The 23,297-nt window shown below is 45.2% G+C and overlaps 1 protein-coding gene and 1 long non-coding RNA gene across 8 annotated transcripts in view; one reads left to right on the top strand and one right to left on the bottom strand.

Moving 5' to 3' along the window:
* LOC142913359 (uncharacterized) overlaps positions 1-15,036 on the top strand; it is a 19,791-nt gene extending 4,755 nt beyond the window's left edge. Inside the window, exons 2-4 of one of the 2 annotated variants that reach the window (XR_012934634.1) lie at positions 553-757; positions 2,947-3,069; positions 14,958-15,036. This is a non-coding gene — a long non-coding RNA (uncharacterized LOC142913359). Of the gene's footprint in view, positions 1-552; positions 758-2,946; positions 4,117-14,957 lie in introns of those variants that run through there. The other variant, XR_012934633.1, reaches the window with a different exon arrangement.
* On the bottom strand, positions 5,337-23,297 carry LOC142913358 (heterogeneous nuclear ribonucleoprotein L-like). Of its 6 annotated transcripts, none has more exons than XM_076060869.1 (14): positions 23,208-23,297; positions 21,150-21,550; positions 18,659-18,777; positions 16,174-16,411; positions 15,707-15,792; positions 15,479-15,575; positions 13,969-14,038; positions 11,466-11,552; positions 10,722-10,978; positions 10,245-10,366; positions 9,370-9,571; positions 8,701-8,758; positions 7,755-7,850; positions 5,337-7,298 (listed from the first exon to the last, which is right to left on the bottom strand). In XM_076060869.1, the coding sequence occupies exons 2-14, from the start codon at positions 21,399-21,401 to the stop codon at positions 7,243-7,245; spliced, it is 1,740 nt and encodes a 579-aa protein (XP_075916984.1). In that variant the 5' UTR covers positions 21,402-21,550; positions 23,208-23,297; the 3' UTR covers positions 5,337-7,242. The 6 variants fall into 6 exon arrangements, with proteins under 6 accessions (XP_075916984.1, XP_075916985.1, XP_075916989.1 ...); XM_076060870.1 differs by having other exon boundaries at positions 21,180-21,550; XM_076060874.1 differs by lacking the exon at positions 18,659-18,777 and having other exon boundaries at positions 21,180-21,550.

Below are 23,297 nucleotides of genomic sequence, written 5' to 3'. Positions count from 1 at the left end.
TTGGAGGTCTTTATGGTGATTGTGAGGGTGGTAGTGATGGTGGTGATCGTGAGGGTGGTTATTGTGAGGGTGGTTATTGTGAGGGTGGTTATCGTGATGGGGTTGGTGGTGATCATGATGATGGTAGTGATGGTTGGAGATCTTTATGGTGATTGTGAGGGTGGTAGTGATGGTGGTGATCGTGAGGGTCGTGGTGATGGTGGTGATTGTGAGGGTGATGGTGGTGATCGTGATGATGGTGGTGATCGTGATGGCGATGATGTTCATGACGATGGTGCACGTGATGGGGATGGTTATGATGGCGATCGTGGTCATCAGGGCCATAGAAAGTCATAGACGACAGTTAGGCAATACAAAAAAAAGATGTATTCCTGACCAGGGAGTATACATTTTGTGAAGTATAATTACCTTCTCAGGGAGTATAATTTCCAACAGTTTTGCACTATTGGACATTGTGCTCCCTAGTTGGATCGTATTCTCCCCGTACAGAAATTCACGATCACATTGTGTCTCGTACATTTTCTCTCCCACCTGTCACAATCCCAACACCAGGTACGATTCCAACACCAACTATGACCCTTCCACCCAATTATCTTCAGCCGCCGAGGAAGCCTTGACCCTGCTCTCAAGCCCCTCGGGTAGGCCCACCTCTGACGATCTGACAAACGAGCTGGAAGCACTGGTGCAGGAGATGAACGATAAACGCGCCAGGGACTTGGAGATGTTGAACGAGTTCCAGAATTCACTATTATTCGAGGTGAGAGGATGTTACTACGACCCAGGGTCGCCTTAATCTGGCTCTCTTGAGCCTCTGGGGCTTAACACCTGGGTCCTTAGGCGCCCTCATTCTGGCTTTGAAACTGTGCGAAGGATTTATGAAACAAGCCTCAGAGTTGTAACACTAAACCTGACGGGGAGCCTTCAGACCAAAATGTACGAGGGCAATTTTCAGGAAACGGTTGGCAAAAATCATCAATGATGATCACATGTGAAAGAAATGCTGTATCTTTAAAAAAAAACTGACTCAAATCTGATGACTGATCTCCCTTTTTTACATTTGGGTAAGCAACTTCCGTTGAGATCTTAGAAAGTCACCGTTCTTGAGGTGCACTCTTCAGATACCCAGTGGTCGCTCCTGGAACCCACGTAGCAACAAACTCGTTTTTTTTTACCAGCTAGACCAAGGGTGGGAAAATTTGTTGACTCGCGGGCCACAGTGGGTTCTAAAATTTGACAGGCCGGGCCAGGAACAGATTAAGTGTTTGTGTGAACTAAATATAAATGACGTGTTAAAAATCATTACGTGAAAGGATTTGGCCTTTAACAGGTAGCAAAGCATTCGTTTGCAAGGCAATTTAACAAGTTGCACGAACATAAACAATACAAAAACATACATTTTGATTTAAAGCTTTCGTGACTGCAGTAATTCATATTCTTAGCTCTTTCGGTAAAGTCACGTTGAAGGGAAACAATAAAATAATAAAATATATATAAAACAATAAAAATTCTCACGACGTTTCGACCATAACACAAACGGTCGTCATCAGGTGCGTCGGTTTGCAGTAATTTACTTATTTTTAAATATATATTTCATTATTTTATTGTTTCTCTTCAACGTGACTTTACCGAAAGAGCTAAGAATATGAAATACAAAAACGTGTCGTAACTCGCGGTCAAAGTTCGCCATCTAATGGGGAAATGGGGGCATTACAGGATAAAGGTAAAATTTAATTTAACAATAATATTTGGACAAGTTCGGCGGGCCGGATTAAAAAGCCCAGGGGGCCGTACTTTTCCCACGTCTGAGCTAGACACAACTCTTTCACCATACGGCAGGATTCCTCACATTGGCTATTAGGCTACGTGACATCACGCACGTTATCTCTGTCTTGGGGGAGCTTGGCTGTCATCTCGCTTTATCTCTTATCTCCAGCTATTTAACAACAAAAAACACTCAGTGGGACACTCCAAGAGCATTTGACTTACAGCCCACCGGTTGCGCATTTACTTACCGTAACAATGTGTGTTTCCCTCAAGTTTAGTTCAAATAAATATTTAACGAGGTGAGAACTCAAGGAACCAGGATAGTCTCATTATTCAAAATCGATCCCCCGAGTCCAAGGTTGACAAAAGAGTAAGCAACAAAGAAAGTACAGAAATTATCACTTAAAAAAATCGGCAGAAAAAAAACAACAGCAGCCGCCATTCACCGCTCAACCACTAACTGGTGGTAATGTCACCAAATAGCTTGCGCCTTTGAATCCATGGTGCCCGTTTCGAAGGCAAGAGGTCATTGGACAGGCCCAGATCATTGTGGGTTAACTGACCGAGGTAAATGGCAGATGCATGGCCTGTGATCCCCACTGTGCCAACTTGTGTGCTTTAGCCGCCCACTGCTCCACTCTCGAGCGTCGCTCCTCCACCCTACATTGATGCTTGCAGAGCGACTGCCTCTAACTGCCCAGTAGCATCCTTCATGAGCCTCCTCCACAGAGGCCGATTTTGACAACACTGGTACCAATCCTTGGCAAGTCCAATCAGCTTTATATTCTCCTGTACCACAGCAGCCCCTGTGTTCTGTAGCTTGTACCATGACCATTCAAGTCCCTTCTTTCTGGCTAGACAGAAACTGATTGGGCATGCGGTGGCTGGGCATGTGGGCTATGTGTCCCAGCTAACACACAGTCTAGCCTCATTGAGGAAGTCACTGGCGTGACTTTGTCCAGATCTTTCAAGAACATGTGAGTTCCTCACAACACAGCCTGGTTAAACGCAGGGTGGATTGGAGGAAGGCCAGCCTGAATGTTTCAAACCGATGCAAAATGTTCCTTTAAATGTGTTCAGTTCCACGAAAACAAAACACGATCATATGAGGAATTGAAAACATTTCCCTCCATTATTGCTTGTAAAATTGCCCTTTCGCCCCCCCCCCTCCCCCCACTGTAGGTGTCTCAGGTGTGCGATGCTTTCCGCTCCTCCGTCATGTCACGTCACGAAGGCTACAATATCCGCTTGACCATGCAGTTTGGGGAAATGGCGACGGTGCTGCAACAAGCTCGACAACAAGAGGTAGCCCTCGCCACCTCGTGGCAAGCCCTGGACTCAATCATGCAGTTACAACAGAGGCCCTAGAGGGCGTCAGTAATGGTCGTGTCAGACATGAGCCCTGGGGTGTTTATTTACAGAGAGAAAAAGCAACGTAGGAAGTTCACAACGCCCATGGCGGATTAACAACGGATTTGTTGGTAAAGTCACGTAAAATAGAAATAATAATAATAAAAGGAAATGAATAAAAATAAAACCTACGACGTTTCAATCGCAGCGCAAGCGGCGGTCGTCATCAGGGTTCATATTGGCCATGCCATGTTCTGACTGAGTTCGTACCGGATTGAGGCTTCACTTGAGCCTAACGAGGTGCAGAGTAATGGGAGAAAACTGGCAGAGGAAAAAAAACCCTATAGAGGAATCGAGCCGGAGGACTCCACCATCTGTGGAGGTGCAGATGTGCGTGTTTGGCAGGGGGGATTACACGAGACCAGCACTTGAAACATTCATATGCCAGGTTCCAAAACTTAAATACAAATTGTTGGCTAATCCTTCAAGCACAACATCTAAACATGATCCTGGCCCACTCAGTTTTTATAATTGTCAAGTTAAAGTTGATGTCCTGCTTAAATGTTCAATGGTGTTGTGTTTACAGCCCTTAGCCAGTGTTAGAAATGTCACATTTCAATGATGGGTGTGAGTCGACCCATAGGACAACCACTGTTTACTTCCCTACTTAGTAGTACTAATTGTATTGGCCCTTGAGGGCTCATAGGCTGAGTCAACCCCCAACCTTAGGATTTTATTGGTTTTTAATAAGCTATTAATTCCAAAATTGGATGTTATAAATTTGAGCGCTTTTCAGATTTGTTGCATAGATAGTATGAGTTTTCAGATTTTAGTTAGACCTTTTCGGCAATGTTAATTGTAGAATGTTGTGAAATGTATTCTAATATATTCTTAGCTGTTACTGCAACTGCTTTTAAAATTGCTTTGTACTTGCTGTGCTTTCGTGATGTTTCATGAGTGTTGACCCAGGGCTCACTGAAATAAAATACATCGAGACTCTGGGCTTACACTTGGTTATAAAGTTAATACTGGTAGGAACCTCCTGGTTATTACACCACCAGCCCACAGGGGATTATTGTTGTGTCCGTCCGTCGTGACATCCAAAAATGGGAGGGGTGGGGCTGGGTGGAGAGGGGAGGGTGGGGAGGGGCTGGGTGGGGAGGGTGAGGAGGGGCTGGGTGGGGAGGGGCTGGGTGGGGTGGGTGTGGCTGGGTGGGGAGGGGAGGGTGGGGAGGGAGGGTGGGGAGGGTGGGGAGGGGCTGAGTGGGGAGGGGTGGGGCTGGGTGGGGAGGGGCTGGTCACCCCGTGGTGCCCTTATAAAACTCAACGTTTCACCTACTCACGCCGGCTTGCGCCCGCCCTCACAGTCGGGCGTATTGTGCTGAATGCACCACGTGGTGGTGCCGCCATTGTTGACCCTGGCCATTGACTGAGCAGCCCAACGTTCCTACAACCAGCTCCCTCCCTCCGCAGGAGAATGTGTTATGTTATCTTATGGTTGTGCCTCTACGTGCCTTTGGCCTTGCTTTACATACCCTTTAACGCTCTAAACATTGGGCCTCGCTCTTTGGTTCTTTAGTTAAAGTCACGTGGTAGGTATAAAATAAATTAAATCCGCGACGTTTCGGGCGCAACGCAACAAGCGTCCGCCGTCAGGTGGGACAACCACAGCAAGAAAACAATTGCTGAAGTGGGCAAAAGGGCTGCTGTGACAAGAGGCTATGTAGGTAAGAGAGGGGTTCAGGAGCCAGGGAGGAGAGAGTGGAGGGTGTGGAGTAGGGGCAGTGGAGTGCTGCAAGTGAGTCACATCTAGATTGGGTCTTGCGTTTCATTATCAAGTTACATTTTCCGAAAGCGCACCAACCTGCTCTCATCCGCTTATTTTGTAAGTTTGATCCCAGGCGGCCTTCAGTTTTTTGCGTGCCTCTTATGGCAGCCAGGATGCGTTCTTGATAAACGGAACACTTCGTGAAACAGCGCTGTAGGAGGTCATCATAACATGCTTCCAATGGAGATGCATTACCGAATGAGCATTGGTTTTCCTCTGACCAAATATGAGCACTTTATTGGGGTATCAGTACCCGCCTTAATTACGATACTGTGCACATGATAAATGTTTAGAGTTTTTATATGTATTTAAAACAAGTTCAATGGTTAAAGACGTAAGAGTTATTCCTGTACATGTGTAGTGGGTTCTTTAAGACAGCGTAGAGACGAATCGGTAGAGGCAATGCTTATTTATTACAAAGGTGCTTAACACAATACAATACAGCCTTCTACTTGAAGGGGTAACGGCCCCTTCACCCGCTGCTAGCTGAGGAGGTACGGCTTCGGTCTAACTCGCCCTATTCCTGGGCTAGGGTCTCGGGGTCCTCCGGCTAAGGGGGTCCTAGGGGAGGCTAGTCTGACCTGACCCAGCCAAGGTACAGGTCTTGACCACTGGCCACACGGGACCCGTCCCTGATAAGCCACCCACACAGACACACAGTCACTCACCTAGCCACCCACACACTCAGTCACTCACTCACCTAGCCACCCACACAGTCACTCACCTAGCCACCCACACACTCAGTCATTCACTCACCTAGCCACCCACACACTCAGTCATTCACTCACCTAGCCGCACACACACACACACAGTCACTCATTCACCTAGCCACCCACACACTCACTCACCTAGCCACCCACACAGACACAGTCACTCACCTACCCACCCACACAGACACTGTCACTCATTCACTCACCTAGCCACCCACACAGTCACTCACTCACTTAGCCACCCACACAGTCACTCATTCACTCACCTAGCCACCCACACACTCAGTCACTCACTCACCTAGCCACCCACACACTCAGTCACTCACTCACCTAGCCACCCACACACTCAGTCACTCATTCACCTAGCCACCCACACACACTCATTAACACACTCACCTAGCCACCCACACACTCAGTCACTCATTCACTCAGTCACTCACTTAGCCACCCACACACTCATTCACTCAGTCACTCACCTAGCCACCCACAGACACAGTCACTCATTCACTCAGTGACTCATCTAGCCACCCACACAGTCACTCACCTAGCCACCAACACTCAGTCACTCATCTAGCCACCCACACACTCACTCATTCACTCACTTAGCCACCCACACAGACACTTAGTCACTCATTCAGTCACTCACCTAGCCACCCACAGTCACTCACCTAGCCACCCACACAGTCACTCATTCATGCAGTCACTCACCTAGCCACCCACACATTCAGTCACTCATTCACTCAGTCACTCACCTAGCCACCCACACACTCATTCACTCACCTAGCCACCCACACACTCAGTCACTCACCTAGCCACCCACACAGTCACTCACCTACCCTATGCCCAACTTCCTTCATGTCTCCACGCTCATGTTCAATCGATTCCAGTTCGATGTCAAACATGCATCTCTCCATACTTTTATTTTCAAACACTGTTCTATTTTCTCTTGGGGTTTATATTTGCAAGCGTATTAACCTGCTAAATACACGCACTGTACAGAATGGCAACCCATGTTTTTCAATGGGATTTTCAATGAGTCGGGGTATATTTTTACCAGCCCCCCCCCAAAAGGGTCTCTTTGGCATTTATTTCAGAGCTCTCCGTTATGAAATTAAATGGGCATATTAGTGCCATGGGCTACAGCAAGAAAGGAGCATCACTCGTGGTGGGAGCAAAAACTTTGGCTATGAGCAAGTTGAGAACCCCCCCAAATTGTAAATTAATTGGAGCCGCTAAAGTTACGGCACCCGAGGACTGCCAAGTGAAATCTGGTTTGGGGCTCATGGACAAAATAGCAATGCACACGGCAGACAAACTCGGCAGGTTAAGGAGACTAATCATAATTATTTTAATTTCAACATTCTTCATTTCCACTGCGACCTTTAAAATCTTTCGGTGCAGTCAATATAGAAATCTAAATTAATCCTCCAAAAAATGACAACTAAAATGTAAACGCGTCAAATTGCACTTTCGACCTATACCCATGGTTAACTTTCAACAAGAGTGATGGGACATTCACAAATAGTACACAAAGTGACAATGATGTTGACACCGACGTTCAATACGGCATGAAACATGTTGAGTTGTCTTCTATGAAGGCTGGGCAGTGGAGAAGCACAGTTTGAGGGTGTAGAGGTATGGAACATCTGAGAAAATAAAAACAGGGGAGCCACATGACGTCTTCACTGGAGCACACAAAAACTTAAAACAATGAAGCGATTCTTAGGAGGGTCTTTGTTGATGTCAACAAACTCGTTCAGGGAGCTAAGATAACGTTGAGTTGTGATAAGTGAAAGTGGTTGGATATGTCAACTTACAATCCCATTCTGTACATGCAAACAACAACGAAATCCAAATCGCCCATAAATAACAACCTGTTAATATATAATACAACAATCTACAACTGCTTTCACTTCCTGCAATTTCACCCAAGGCTGCTAGGCAGCCAGTGTACACAGATGGTGCTATGGTAATAACAAGCGCCCCCCCCCAAATCTGAACATTAGGTGCTCAACAGAGCGTACGACCAAAGATTTGCCGATAATGCAGCACCGCTTCAATGTCATCGCACCAACACAAATGGCCAACACCCCACAACTTACTTGCGTTCTTCAGGGGGTGATGGTTAATGCACGCCAGAGCCTCCATGGCATCGTTCTTGGTCTCCCACTCCGTCAGGCCGGACACACTCCTATCGGCTGGACACGTGGACGGACCGTCGCTCATGGAGTCATTTGGGTCGTGTAAAACGCAACGCCCTTCACCATTTTGATTCAAAGCTTTCGTGACTGCAGGGATTCATATTCTTGGTTCTTTCGGTAAAGTCACCACCACGTAGAAGGGAAACAATAAAATAATAAAAATATAAAACAATAAAATTATCACGACGTTTCGACTGCAACACAAGCAATCATCATCAGGTGTGAAAACCACAGCAAGAAAATTTGAAAAAAGTGGCGGTTATTTTTAACGTTAGCACCACGGAGAGCGATTTGGCAGTTGTTCAGATGGACGAGTCCATCTATGTTCTGAAAAGAGGAGGGGGGAGACGAAAATAATGGATGCGGTTTGAAAGCCACCGTAAGCGTGAACAATCAATTAAGACCCGAAATGGTTTATCAAATCCTTCCAATGATTGCTAAGCCAGAATCCATCTTCTCGGTTGAAATTGTCTGTGTTTGTATATATTTATTATTTTGTTGTTTCCCTTCTATGTGACTTTACCTAAAGAACCAAGAATATGAAACCCTTTGCCGTGTTTAAAGGGTGGTGTCAGTCGTCGGTGAATTTCTGCAGCAGGAAGGCTTCAGTCCGATGCCTTGGCTACGCTAACACGGTCCAGTCAGCCTGGGCGCGAGTGAATAGCAAGGATTGCTCTCGGGAGAGAATTTCTCACAGGGTTTCTTGAGCATGGCCTCATAGCACACGTTGCAGATCATCTGGTGTCGTGCTGTAAATCAAGCGACGATTGCATGGAGAATACAGTACACGATTTATTCTGTGCCATGACACGTAAGATAAATAATAAACATACTTTGCGGGACTTACTTTTTCCAGAAAACACTTTGAAAGAGCGGGGCCTCGCAATCGACATTTCGTCGCACAGCTGCGGGGACAGAACGGGCGGCGTTCACGTTATAGTTGGTAACAGTTAACGTGCACCGGTAAAGCATTCGGGAGATGTCATTTTAATTGCAGGCACAAATCCCGTTGTCCATTTTTAAATTTACATTCGCCAGCTTTGGAGCAGTCTTTTAAAGTGCTCAGATTATTGTGAACACCAAGCATAGACTCAGGGGGAATGCAACCATTTGCAGAAACAATGTCCAAAGACTTAAATATAAACCTTTCGAATACGAATGAATATGAATCGTAATGTATTAAACAGGACAAATTAACGCGAGGTGTTGTCTAGTCTGTAACAAAAAAGTCCCTTTGGAACATCGACTGCATTATTTATACATCTTATGTTTTAACCGCTGAAAGGAAACTACATTACACCATTTTACATTTGTCCCGTCACAGGAAACGTGTCATTGGCCACCACAAACTCCACAACATCAATAGGCTCATCTTAAAAACCCAGGATTGTTTCACGTGCAAACTTTGGACTTGAATATTTATAAAAGCTTCACCTGGGAAAACTTTTAAAGAAACCGAACGCGCTCCCCTTCTGCGCTGCTGGCAGCAGGCTGAAGGGGCGGCGGGGGCACGGACCTGCGCGAACATCTCGGCCGTGATGTCCGTGGGCGCGTTGAAGAAGTGCAGCACCGCGGTGGGACGCTGGTTGCGGTTCTTCGCCGCCTTCTCGCTGTTGGCGTAGCGGTGGTTGTGAGAACCTGCGTAGTCCCTGTAGCTGTCGGTGCCGTCCAGCAGCTCGAACGCCTGGCCCGGCACAATCGACCGCTGCCTCGACACGCTGCCGAGACGAGGGCGGAAGGGAGGGAATAGCGCGAAGAAACTGTTTTTATTTTATCACGTTCCAAATTTCACGTGCTCTTTTGTTCGATTCGGTAAAGTCACGTGGGTAAAAAATAAAATAACAAAAAATCACGACGTTTCGGCCACAACACAAGTGGCCTTCATCAGGTGAAGGGACCGGACTGTCCAGAGGACAGCGTTGGAGTGAAGACAGCAAGCCCAGGTCGCGTCCTTTAAGCTTGTTGTCGCGGCATCTTTTGAGGAAGGTCAGCGTCTTGATGAGCTTTGACTTCTTGTCCCGTTGTCTGTTGAAAGCTCTAACAGATAGGTGAAAGCCCTCCCCGTAGAGCTTCAAATCTAGAATCCAAATTTCACGTTCGCTATTTCAATAAAGGCCCTCCCCGTAAAGCTTCAAATCTAGAATCCAAATTTCATGTTCGCCACTTCAATAAAGGCTCTGGACAGCAAGTCACCGGGGTCCTCGTGAGCTGTGTGACAAGTGTTTCGTTCACGGTATTCATCAGCTCTCTTTTTCACCGTCCTAAAATTTAGTCACTTGCACTAAATATTTACTAAAGTTGTCTTCTCTAAATGGAAAGCAGTATCCAATTACATTAACAGGATATGACGAGTTACATTTACCAATTTAACACGGGAACAAAAAGGCTCACCAGAGGTTGATTTTATTTCCAAAGATCTGAGACATATTGAGGTGAAAAACCGCCCTGTGCACGGCGTACTGATCTCCCATCTCGACCATGGCGGCTCCCGGCTTGCTCTTCAGGAACTTAACCTACAAAAATAACAACCCGTAAGATGGTTCAGCATCGCGCAATCTTGCACGAAAATATCTACAAGTTTCGTTGTAACGCATTGTTGAAATGTGAAGTGTTGGCCGAGGGGCCATTAGAAAACATGCACAAAGAACACTTCGCATTGGGTACATTTTTGTAAAGAAAATGACCAAATGTGTATGTTGTCAATCGGTGAACAAATTTGGTCGTGTGAATCTCCCACTTTATATAACACGATCAGCGCACGACGTGCACCACACGCGTGCGTACGCATTGCACCGCGGTTGAACCTTTGGAAGAAAAAAAACGGGGACTCATTTCAAAGCAGGTGCGCGCAACACCCAGCGAAGGCACCTTCTCCACGTCGCCGAAGAGGCAGAGGATGTTAAACACGCGGTCGCAGTTGAAGCGTTCGGCGTCCAAGTCGTACACAATGAGGACCTTGTTGTCGGCCTGCTGGTTCATCATGGCCTGCACGTGCTGGCCCTGGGTACCACCCTGGGGCCCAACCTGGTTGCCCATGCCTACTCCCATGCCCATTCCTCCCCCACCGCCCATGCCGTCGCCGCCAGATCCGTAGTCGACGCCCGGTGGTGGTGGCTGCTGGTGGCCTGTGACGCAAACACACAAGAGGGGGAAACGCATCGTGAACTAGCTGAAACTCTCTAAACTTCTCTGAAAAACAGATTTATGACAGCCATCATCTTACACACGTGTGCCCTTTCCTATAAGGTCAGGTAACCCAGGAATCACCACTCTACTCCTTGGAGACACTGGAAAACATTGGTCCAGAAGACTCAGTTGCCTAGGGAATAGACTAAACTAGTTTTTATTTTAGGTTGAGGGCCACCAAGCTAGACCTCTTATTCAGCATAGCTTGTTTTAAATACCCAATACATCTGATAGCTATTGGAAATATCGTCTCTTAAAACACAAAGCAACTCATACGTTGCAATTGTTAATCGCAAAAAAAGGTTTTTAGGATGCACCTTAACACTAATTCCAAATAAGAAATGTTCTCAACAGGCAGCAGGTTCTTTCAATCTGACAGCAAGCTGAAGGAAACCGAAATTATAGCATTCGCAACAAGGGGATTACCTCCACAGTCGCCACCACCGCAAGCGTGTGCTTTGGGATGGTCGCCAAGGAGAGACGTTTGCTTCGCTGGCATCACTGCATTGTCCTCTGAAAACAACAAAAAAACGATCACCAAATTCACCCACGGGAAACATAAGCGCTCATTGCTGCACAAAATAAGGACAATCCAAAAAATGCATTCTGCACCCAGAACATTCACATGACCAACACATTAAGAAATTCCGGGCACACTCCACACGGGGGCGCGCTGCGTCTGTCGATAAAAACAATTGGCGGTATTTTTAAAATGCAGATTTCACACGGTGCAACATAAATAACGAGCACCATACAAAATACAGCGCGTAAAGAAACGCTCATCGCAAGAAGAAGAAAAAACAAAATTTATTGGAGGTGTACAGATGCACGCGACAAATTGTTCCGAGGTGCGGCGTCAGCGAGTGTCCGTGGTTGCCGCCTGCGATGCCCGCTCGTTTCTTACCCAGTCTACACTTCGACGGGAACACAAAGTTGCCCAGAGTCGGGCGGCGGCTGACAACCCATCGCGAGGAGGATGCAACAGAAAGGCCGGCGCCTTCTTTCCTGCGCCAACAGCAGTCACGCTCGGCACAAATGGACCCCCCCCGCGTTGTCCGTGCCACCGCACCTCTCGCTCTCCGGCGACCCTTTTTGGTTTGGGGCTTAAAATTGGGACACTTAAGTGGGCGACGGGGCCTTACAAACCTTTAAAATGAAAAAGATCGCCGCTTATAAACCGATGCGAAATGCGTTGTGTCTGGCATCTGCAATGTCAAAAGCCTCGTTTGCAAACAAAACTTTAGCAAGGCAGTCTAAACGTACGAGCGTCGAGGTAAATTCTCACCAACGGAGCGATTTTAAGCCCCAAACGCATCGGCACGCGTTCCGTTCGGCTTATTTCCAAGTCCCGTTCGCGGTGAATGCGGGCTTTCGTCGCTCCCGGCTTCTTCGCGGTGGTGCCGGTGCTTTGCCGGTCTGTCAGCGCCGTGTCCCCCGGTGCCTGCGGCTGGACGCGGGTTATCCGATGGCCTCTGCCAAGCGGCACGTGGCGGTTGCGGTGCAGCGGACGCGGCGTGCTGCGCCGAGTGTTCCGTGACGTGGCGCTGCAGGCGTGGGGGGGCGCGGGTCGGCCGTGCGTGTCACAGCGGCGGCGGCATGTTGGTTGCTTGGTCCCCGGTGCCTCCCAAGTGCCGACGAGGATGTCGCCAATGTCGCCGTTCGTGTCGTCGCCGTTCACGTCGGTGGCTGTTGGCTGCCGGGCGCTTGATTGCTCGTGTGTTGCTTGCAAATTGCCTCCGTGTGCTTCTGTGTGCGGCAATGCTCGCAGATGCTCCTTGTAGCGTTGATGTTGGGAGTGAGGAAAATACCCTTTGAAACGTTTACGAAAATTTGGCGATAAAATCAAACCGCACCGTGTCCCTGAAGCTCCCTTGATAAAGTGGCAAGACTTACCTCTTCGGAAACTAATATCTGTGCGTACACACAATGTACTCGGGACAAAGATACCATTTTCCTGTTCAGGTTCAATCGTACCAAATTAAAAGGGTTACTTTATAATAAGTGATATTTTCAATCGTAAATATCGGCTTTTCTGACATCCTCTAAGCTTCTCCGCTTAGTACCCAGACACCACATAACGCAGTCAAGGTTTCTCAACCCTACAAAATATAAAAACGCAACGTGCAATGTCCACCTCAAATATGCCAGTGAAAGTTGGCATCTCAAATATGCCAGTGAAAGTTGGTGGCGGTGAGCGGGAATCGAACTTGGGTCGCCGGGTTCGTAGCGCAGCGTAGCGCTAACCGCTACACTACGGGTCACGTGACAGATTTGACGTCACAGCTCACTTGCCGTGCAAAAAATAAATGCATTATCGAGCTCCCCCCCCCCCCCAAAAAAAACAAAAGTGTATTTGTGTAATGTTTGCACGGTGTACAGTCTGGAAAGTACCCACATGGCAAATTTCCAGTTTGTTGCATGTCGGGAAGTACGCTAAACATTTTGAACAGACACACATATTCACAACTTTGCCTTTTATATATATGGAGAAGATAGGTATAAACGAAAATAACCTTGACCAGCTCTACACAATTGCAGTGATTGCATGATTGATACAAAAGAGGGGAATGGCGTTTCAAATAACTTCCTGTGACAACGACCAAGTTCTGTAGATTGTAAACAGTACACCAATGTGCTTCAAGACAACCAAGTGTCTGCAGGTGTGACATTTTTCTGCAACCAAAATCTCAAGTGCAGAAGCTGCATTATCCTCTTGAGAACGCTCCAAACTTCCCCCTCTACTTGGCCACTGATCTTCAAGTATAACACGGCAAAGCCGGCCGCGTACAGAAAGTCAATGCCTGTTTCATCACGCCGTGCACACCCCCAGCCCTTGCGTTAAAAACGTCACCCCCCCCACACACCCGAGGGCTCACCACCACCAGCTGTCGAGAGAGCGCGGCTCTGATATGCTCAATATTGGTCTTACCTTGCTTGAGGCCAGGGTTGGTGAAGTCCCAGGTCTCAGAGTCATTTTTAAACACATTCAGACGCGTCGCCTGTAAAGAGGACACAGCAGGGGGAAAAGATAAACATTATTCGTGGCCAGCATATAGGGCATAGATGCTGGGAAAAAATTATATAACTTTAGAACCTTCTTTGGTTCTTTCGGTAAAGTCACCACGTAGAATGAGGATAAAATAATAAAATAAAACAATAAAATTCTCACGACGTTTCGGCCACAACACAAGTGGCCTTCTTCAGGTGAAAGGAACAAACCTGTCGTCCCGACCTTGTGTTGTGGCCGAAACGTCGCGATAATTTTATTGTTTTATTTTATTATTTTATTCTCATTCTACGTGGTGACTTTACCGAAAGAACCAAAGAAGATGAATCCTTGCAGTCACGAAAGCTTTAAATCGAAACTTTAGAACCATTTAAAATTTACAAGCTTAATAATTATTAAGCGGTCATTACCCCTGAGACAATTACGGCACGCAACTTGCGGTAAAGCCGAGGTACTTAACGCAACCCTTAACTTCCTGGGAGATGAATGAATAAGAGCTGCCACACGTAGCAAGTCAACGATAAGCTAAACTTTCGCACCGTACGTAGCAAAAGCGTGCTTATCGGAGTTGTGGGAAAACAGTGGCCTTCTGCCACCAGTTTTTTTTTTTAAGATCACGTGTTGATTATCCCTCTTCGTTGGAACAAGCTCCCTTCGTGTTTGCAGATAAAAATCGCTATCCCTCGGTGGCCTATTTAAATTCCAAACTTGTTTAATCGCACATAAGTTTGGCATGCTCTGCCTAACTCGGTATTATTTATTTGCAGTGTTCCTCGTGTACTGTAAAGCGTTAGCCTTGATCGTATACCTCAAAAATGTTGAAGTGCCATAACCCCGTTATGAAAATGATGCATTCGTTATTACTGTTCTGTAATTTTATTTCCTGCTAACAATGTAACATCTCCCCTCAGGTACTCTGCAGGTCTCGCAAAGCAGCCTATGGCTGAATGTTAATCACCCGTCACCAAATAAAATCGAATTGAAAACCAACTCTACCCTTCCCACTGGATGCGAATTTTCCATTAACTGGCTCAGGGCACTGGCTCAGATAAGAACCACCCTCACACGGTAATATCAATTGGGAAAAGTTTGACTTTAGACAATGGCAAGGATGCCCGTCATGCACAATGGGTTGTTGTAGGTTGTGGGGCTGTGTGGTGGGCAGCTGTAAAATCCATTGGGTGCATTGTATTTCTATGCTGCCACAATATATGCTACACTCCTTTACCCCGCACACAAGTCAAATAACCCCCACAACAGGCATCGAGTGCGGAAGCCCTCATCTAGCAATGAATTGCCGTGTGTATTCAGCATTATTTGCTCACCAAAGTGGTCAATTCAGAATATTAAATGAAATCTTTGGTCTGCGGGTGAAAAAACCCAGGTTGTGGTGCACACACTTGTGAATGTACAAAGTATCGGTTGTACTTGCCCTTGCATAGTCCACTATAAGAGTACAGCAGCCCGAATAGATGTCCGCTCCATTCAGAGATGAGTTCGCTCTCTCGGCGCTCTCAACCGAAACAAACGTGGCCAAAAATTAAGGAAAACACGACCATTTCATTTTAAAAACAATACATTTAGCATCTCCAAAATAACACGTAAAATTACGTGAATGGCGGACATATCGTTACGGTTATGCATTTCGTTGAAAGGATATTCCACAAAGGCCTGCAGGCCATTCTTCCTGAAGATAACAATGCGTTGCAGAGGCCCAAATGGTTTGCAAATGTTGTAAAGCACATCCTGCAGGACCACATGGAGCACACAAATGCAGCGAGGTGATTTTGCACGCATTACCAAGTAAATTTGAAAAGCTTTTTTTCCAGTGAATTTTTAAGATCGAGCCATACAGGACATCAACGCTTTCCAAAATCAACATTAGGTCTATATATTGTTTTTTATTCAATGCCATTGGTAGACTTCAAAGCACAAACAAAAAACACGACTTCAATTGCCTCAAATGAACCAAAGGATCAATGTAATTTCCTTAGCAAAGCCATTCACTGTAATCCAAAACGGACATAATTTCACTCGTATAAATGAAACATGCGCGTGTGTGCGTGGCACACCCGACAAACTATTCACACATTAATGTCCAGCTGCTGTAAGTGTAACAATGTCCACCGTGGTGATGGGGTAGATGGGGTTGAGAATGGTGAAGAGCAGGATGTGGTTGCTGTTGCCGTTGTCCCCCGGGACGCCAGGGCGCCAAAGCTTCTGGCTGGTAGAGAAGTTAAAGTAGGCCGGCTGCCCGCACACGTAGACGGAGCCCTTGGACGAGTAGTCGACGCAGCTGCGGGAGCTCTCCGGGTCTTCAAACTCCACCAGCGCCTGCCGCGTCTTGGGTATCATCACCACGAAGCTGCACGGAGGGAGCGATTCAAACGAGTGCCGTTATTCAAAGATGTGGCCGACTTTAAAACGCATGCCTGTTGTTAATGTTAAACACGAGGTTGGTCTGCTCCAAGTCACCTCATTTGATCTCAAGAAATGTTTCAATGCATGCAACGGAGTGGAGACTGGTTGGATGCAGGTTAGATGCTACGTCCCATTTCAGTTTGGCAGTGTAGTACGTTGGAATTGAATGTACTGTAAGAATATAATTATATTTAAAATACATCTTGAGGGTAATGTAGTCTTCTTCTGTCGATGTATCACCTGACAAACGAAGCCTCTTCAAACGTACATAAACAAGGTACGTGTGTGCACCATTTCAATACGAGATATTAATTTTTAACACGGTTACTAATCACAGTTGAACGTGTGCCGCTTTTGTCAGACGGCACAACAAAAGCAGCAGCGGCACTTTAATTCGGAGGGAATTCGTGACTTGGGGAAATTGAAAAACAAACGGTTTTTGTTTCGATTTAAAGCTTTCGTGACTGCAAGGATTCATCTTCTTTGGTTCTTCCGGTATAGTCGCGTAAAATGAGAATAAAATAATAAATTAATAAAATAACACAATAAAATTCTCACGACGTTTCGGCCACAACACAAGTGGCCTTCATCAGGTGAAGGGACGAGACTGTCCTATTTCAGTTTGGCAGTCTCGTCCCTTCACCTGATGAAGGCCGCTTGTGTTGTGGCCCGAAACGTCGTGAGAATTTTATCGTGTTATTTTAATTTTGATCGATTTATTATTTTATTCTCATTCTACGCCGTGGTGACTTTACCGAAAGAACCCCAAAGAAGATGAAGCGGTTTTTGGTTGGTCACTTCAGGCTGTAAAGGCCCCGAGTAAGCCACGCACGGCGTCGCCGATCACGCCGTGACGTGGGCAACGCCGCGCCCTCTCGTCCACCGCCACACGCGGCCACGACTTTTTATTTACGGAAGTGGTTCTTGAGCTTTAACCTGCAGCCTTGCCACCCCCCCTTTGGTTCTCAATATTTTTTTTTTAAACGTACAATGTTTATTAATTTAGAGGTTTGATGGAACAAAGTAGCGGTGCTTACGTGCCCGTGCTCAATGTGTTTCGATGATTTACCTTGTAAAAAATAATCTGGCATGTCTTGCACCCCCAGGAAGGGCATCTCCCACCCCGTGCTTAAGAACCATCGAGTATTTTCGTGTTATGCAATTTCTTGAGTTGTTGAACCGAAAATTGGTAATACTCGAATTTCCAAGGTCTACGTTCACTCCACGTCCGCAAACACCACCACCACAACAATAATAACAATAACAACAATAATAACAACAATAATAATAACAACAATAATAACAACAATAATAACACCAATAATAATAACTATAATAACAATCATCTTTGTTTTTTTCGGTAAAGTCACGTATAAATAAGAAATAATAAAATAACATAATAGCGTACGACGTTTCGGTTACAACACAAGCAGCCATCATCAGGTAAAGAAGAGCTAAATTTACGAGAGAGGGGAAACATAACCTCAGATGTATATACAGACACCCAAGTAGGGGGAACTAACACCGACACAATAGGGGACACAGAGAGAGAAGCATACCAAACAGACAAGAGTTTAGCAGAATTTGGAAACCATATGAAGCAACACAGACGGTCGGTCAAAACACAATTAACGCAAAGCCTGGTTGATTACGTTATTTCAAAGATTGCTAAATTGCAAGTTAAGTATGAAATTTAAGATACAGACGGCACACACACACAGACATTCAAGTAGAGCGGACCAGCATAGGTACAAGCACACAATGAAGTCGTCTTAAATAGGCAGAGAAGGCAAGGCTGAGAGACAATGGGACATATTTGCATGAGAAGGCAAGGCTGAGAGACAATGGGACATTTTAGCATGAGGTATGCATAGAGCAAAGTGGAGCACGGCAGCTAACATTCGGAAGCACCAAGACCTACCCACAGGCAGAGACAGCACAGATAAACAAATCCAAGCACAGACACAAAGGCAGATACACAAGCAGAGACAACACACAGACAACACAAGACAACACAAAGACAGAGACAAAGATACAGACCTTATACCTCCCCGTAGAGGCGGTTTAAACTTGGTTCGAAGCTTTCGTGACTGCAGGAATAAATCTTTGTTTTTTTTGGTAAACAACAATAATAACAATAATAATACAGCTTCCTTCCCCATGCGGGCAACGGTCACCACCGACTGGTCACCTGACTAGGCCAAAGTGCCGCACGGCCTCCACGAGGTCCGACTCGAGGGCTGTGTCCGAGAGTCCCCGCACGTGAACCACAGCCGACGGTGGGGGCTTGTGTGGGTCCTCAAACGTGTCCTGTGCACGTCGGCAAGGAAGCAAACTCAACACGACTATTGTGCAAAGCTGTTGTTTCCTCCTATACCGAGAAGACAGTTTTCAGTTTCATTTATTTGGTATAGCCCTGTGAGCCATTCGGCTCTTGAATCAGGTGCAACCGCAACAAACAAAAAAACAAAAACACGACCAAGAAAAACATCTTAAAGTGACTACGTGTGACTGTGCAAACAGAAAATCCAGTTAAAAAAAAAACATCAAAATATTCCTGAAATAGCACCGTACACCAACGTTGTGTGCAAAAATCCCAGTGGGATGCAAGTCAAATAACAACAACCACAAGACAACTAAGATTAAGGACATCAGTCTAACTCCGTACTACAACAAAACATGGCCAAACCATAAAACTTTTTCAAAATCACCAAAATAAAGCCATAAATGCAATGTAACAGTGATCACGGGGACTGTGACCGAATGTTTAACAATAAACCACATAAACAACATGTAACACCAAACCCTAGAGCCACAGCTGGCTGCATGAGTCACTCCACAACAACAGGAGCATCAGCCGGAGTATCACATTTTTCAATGCACCTTTAAGATCAGCACGCTAAATAAAAACACAGATCATACTTTGCAGCGGTCATCCGGAGCGAAACATTTCAGACAGACATGGTAAAGTGGTGCAGTGCTTTCAACGCGCGTTCCACTATGAACCGGGAGATACAAGTTCGTTTGCGGAGCCACGGCTGACATCGCCGGCAAGTGATATCGGAGCAGATGCAGACACTTGCATTAAAGGGCTTTTTAAATCTCCATCCGTTTGGCAAAAAAGTGGCCATAGCTCAGTGCCATTTCAGTAATCGCTAAGAACGTTCGCGAGTTTAACTTTAAATCTAAACGGCCCTCGAGTTATAAACTCTGGAACTCGCATCCCCCACCGCCAGGTGCGCTTTTGTAGACGCTGTAAAGTTTTATTATTCCACAAAGTGTTTAAACATATTGGGGAGGGTCGAAGAGCTACCCTACGACGCCATCGCGTGGGACATTTAACACATTGGTATTTTAACTTCATTAGTATTTTAACCTTTGATTTAAAGCTTTCGTGACTGCAGGGATTCATATTCTTGGTTCTTTCGGTAAAGTCACCACGTAGAAGGGAAACAATAAAATAATAAAAATATAAAACAATACAATTCTCACGACGTTTCGACTGCAACACGAGCAATCATCATCAGGTGTGAAAACCACAGCAAGAAATTTTGAAAAAAAGTGGCGTTTTTTATTTTTTTAACGTCAGCACCACGGAGAGCGATTTGGCAGTTATTCAGATGGACGAGTCCATCTATTTTGATTTAAAGCTTTTGTGACTGCAGTAATTCATATTCTTAGTTTTTTCGGTAAAGTCACGTTGAAGAGAAACAACAAAATAATAAAATATATATAAAACAATAAAAAATTCTCACGACGTTTCGACCATAACTCAAATGGTCGTTATGGTCGAAACGTCGTGAGAATTTTGTTTGTTTTATATATATTTTATTATTTTATTGTTTCTCTTCAACGTGACTTTACCGAAAAAACTAAGAATATGAGTCCATCTATGTTCGGAAAAGAGGGGGGAGAGGAAAATAATGGATGCGGTCTGAAAGTCACCATATGCGTGAACAATCAATTAAGACCCGAAATGATTTATCAAATCCTTCCAGTGATTTCTAAGCCAGAATCCATCTTCTCGGTTGAAATTGTCTCTGTGCTTGTTGTATATGTGGATAGCCTCATGAACGAATCTCTCCTGGTAGGCAATGTTTTTTATTTTTCGCTCTTTCGGTAAAGTCACGTTGAAGGGAAACAATAAAATATAAAAATATATATAAAACAATAGTGATATTTTTTATTGTTTTATATATATTTTATTACTTTATTGTTTCCCTTCAACGTGACTTTACCGAAAGAGCTAAGAATATGAATTACTGCAATCACGAATGTTTTTATTGTTTTATATTTTTTTATTATTTTAGTATTTTAACGTTCAGTGCAAAGAGAATACACACCCTTAGAAGAGAAAACGCCGTCTAAAAAAATTACACTGGAAATAGCCCAAAGTGTTAACGAACACGAAATCCACGTTTACCAAAACGCGTTTTACTGAACGTAAGCAGAGCCTAGCGATGCTGTGGTCCGCGTGGTCCATCCCCAACACCAACAACGAGAAGCTCTTCGCAACGGCACTGGAATGTGCGAGTTACAAAGCTAAACAATCACGTTAAATAATATAAACACGGCTGGTGGTGGTGGTGGCACGTCGCCTGAGTGAAGCCTCTGGCCCAGGCCTCACAACGAGGCTCTGGGCGAGGAGGAGTAAAAGAAACATCTTCTCGTTATAAAAACACCTCGTCAAGTCGCTCGTCACTGATGCTCACCATCGCGCCCGCCTGGACGCGGTCGTTGCCTTCGCCATTGACTCCCAGGCGCTTGGCCGCGTGCCGGGGGGAGGAGGCGGCGGCAGTGGTCGACATCGTCGTGGTGGCGTAGAGCGCCGGAGGGAATCGATTTGCGATCCTGTCGCTCGAAACCGACGCCCGCGCGGATCGCCGAGCGTCAGCAGCAGCGGGCGGCGGCGGGGCGATTCCAACGCGTGACATCGATTCTCGGATCGATGTGTCCTCTGGCGATGTTCGCGCGGCTTGGTGTGACCCCACAGCCACTCGTCACGTGACGCCTCTCTCGGCCGACTGGGGCCGGCGACGGAGATCTGAAGCAGTCGTGGGCCTCCCCCTAGGTCGGACTCAGACTACAATTAAATTTGATTATATTTTTATAATATTAAATAAATAATAATAAAAATGATAAATAAAAATACTCAAATTTGATTATTGTAAAATCATTATAAATAAATAAAAATAAATTAAAAATAATCAAATTTGATTACTTTTAAATAAGAATAAATAAAAACCAAATTTGATTATTTTAAAAATAAGATTAAATAAGTAAAAATTTATAAATTAAAATAGTAAAATTTGATTATTTTTTTAAATAATAAATGAATATCCATTATAAGTTAAAATAATCAAATTGGATTATTTTAAATAATAATTAATAAATAATGAAATAATTGCCCAATTTCGATCACTTTAACATAATAAATCAAGGCAGAAATATTTAATTAATAATTTCGCCTTTCTTTATAACCAAATTTTATTATTTTATAATAATAATTAATAAAACTTACAAATAATCACATTTGATTATTTTAAATAATAAATAAATTTTCCTTTAGTATGTAACTAATCAAATTTGATTATTTTTAAATAAGAATAAATATATAAAAATAATCAAATCTGATTATTATATGAATTAAAAAAGAGGGATGACATTGTCATCCTCTCAGCCGACAAGGTCAATGCCACTGTCATCGTGGATAAAATACAATATAACAACAAAATTCAAGAATTACTCAACGATGGTAGCTATACAAAAATAAAAAGAGATCCCACCAACAGCCTCGTCATACAATCCAACAAAATCATTTCTGATTCAACCGCATTAATTGATCAAACCAAACAGTTCTCGTTGAAACCTTCTGCTACATGAAGTAGATACACCCCATCGTCTCATCGTCTCTACTGCAGTGAGGGAAAAAGTATTTGATCCCCTGCTGATTTTGTACGTTTGCCCACTGACTCAACACTGCCCATAGACTCAACACTGCACCATAGACTCAATACGTCACCATAGACTCAACACTACACCATAGACTCAACACTGCACCATAGACTCAACACTGCACCATAGACTCAACACGTCACCATAGACTCAACACTGCACCAAAGACTCAACACTGCACCATAGACTCAACACTGCTACCCATAGACTCAACACTGCCCGTAGACTCAACACTGTACCATAGACTCAACACTGCCCGTAGACTCAACACTGCACCATAGACTCAACACTGCACCATAGACTCAACACTGCAACATAGACTCAACACTGCCCATAGACTCAACACTGCCCACAGACTCAACACTGCCCATAGACTCAACACTGCCCACTGACTCAACACTGCCCATAGACTCAACACTGCACCATAGACTCAACACTGCACCATAGACTCAACACTACCCATAGACTCAGCACTGCACCATAGACTCAACACTGCACCATAGACTCAACACTGCACCATAGACTCAACACTGCACCATAGACTCAACACTGTCCATAGACTCAACAATGCACCATAGACTCAACACTGCACCATAGACTCAACACTACCCATAGACTCAACACTGCACCATAGACTCAACACTGCCCATAGGGGGATCCCTGCCTAGGGGTGTGAGGGGTCAAGGGGATCCCTGCCTAGGGGGTGTGAGGGGTCAAGGGGATCCCTGCCTAGGGGGTGTGAGGGGTCAAGGGGATCCCTGCCTAAGGGGTGTGAGGGGTTTTACCGGCACGAAGTTTTCGCCGAGGAGGCTTCGCGGTCCGCCCCTCTAGGCCGCTGTAACTTTATTGACACCACGTGGTGGCTGTAACTTTAT

Source organism: Petromyzon marinus, unplaced genomic scaffold, assembly GCF_048934315.1.
Source record: "Petromyzon marinus isolate PM22_M1 ecotype Great Lakes invasive population unplaced genomic scaffold, UKy_Petmar_22M1.pri1.0 PM_G_Scaffold_25, whole genome shotgun sequence".
In the NCBI taxonomy this organism is placed as follows: Eukaryota; Metazoa; Chordata; class Hyperoartia; order Petromyzontiformes; family Petromyzontidae; genus Petromyzon; species Petromyzon marinus.
This window is presented reverse-complemented; position numbering and strand designations above follow the sequence as displayed.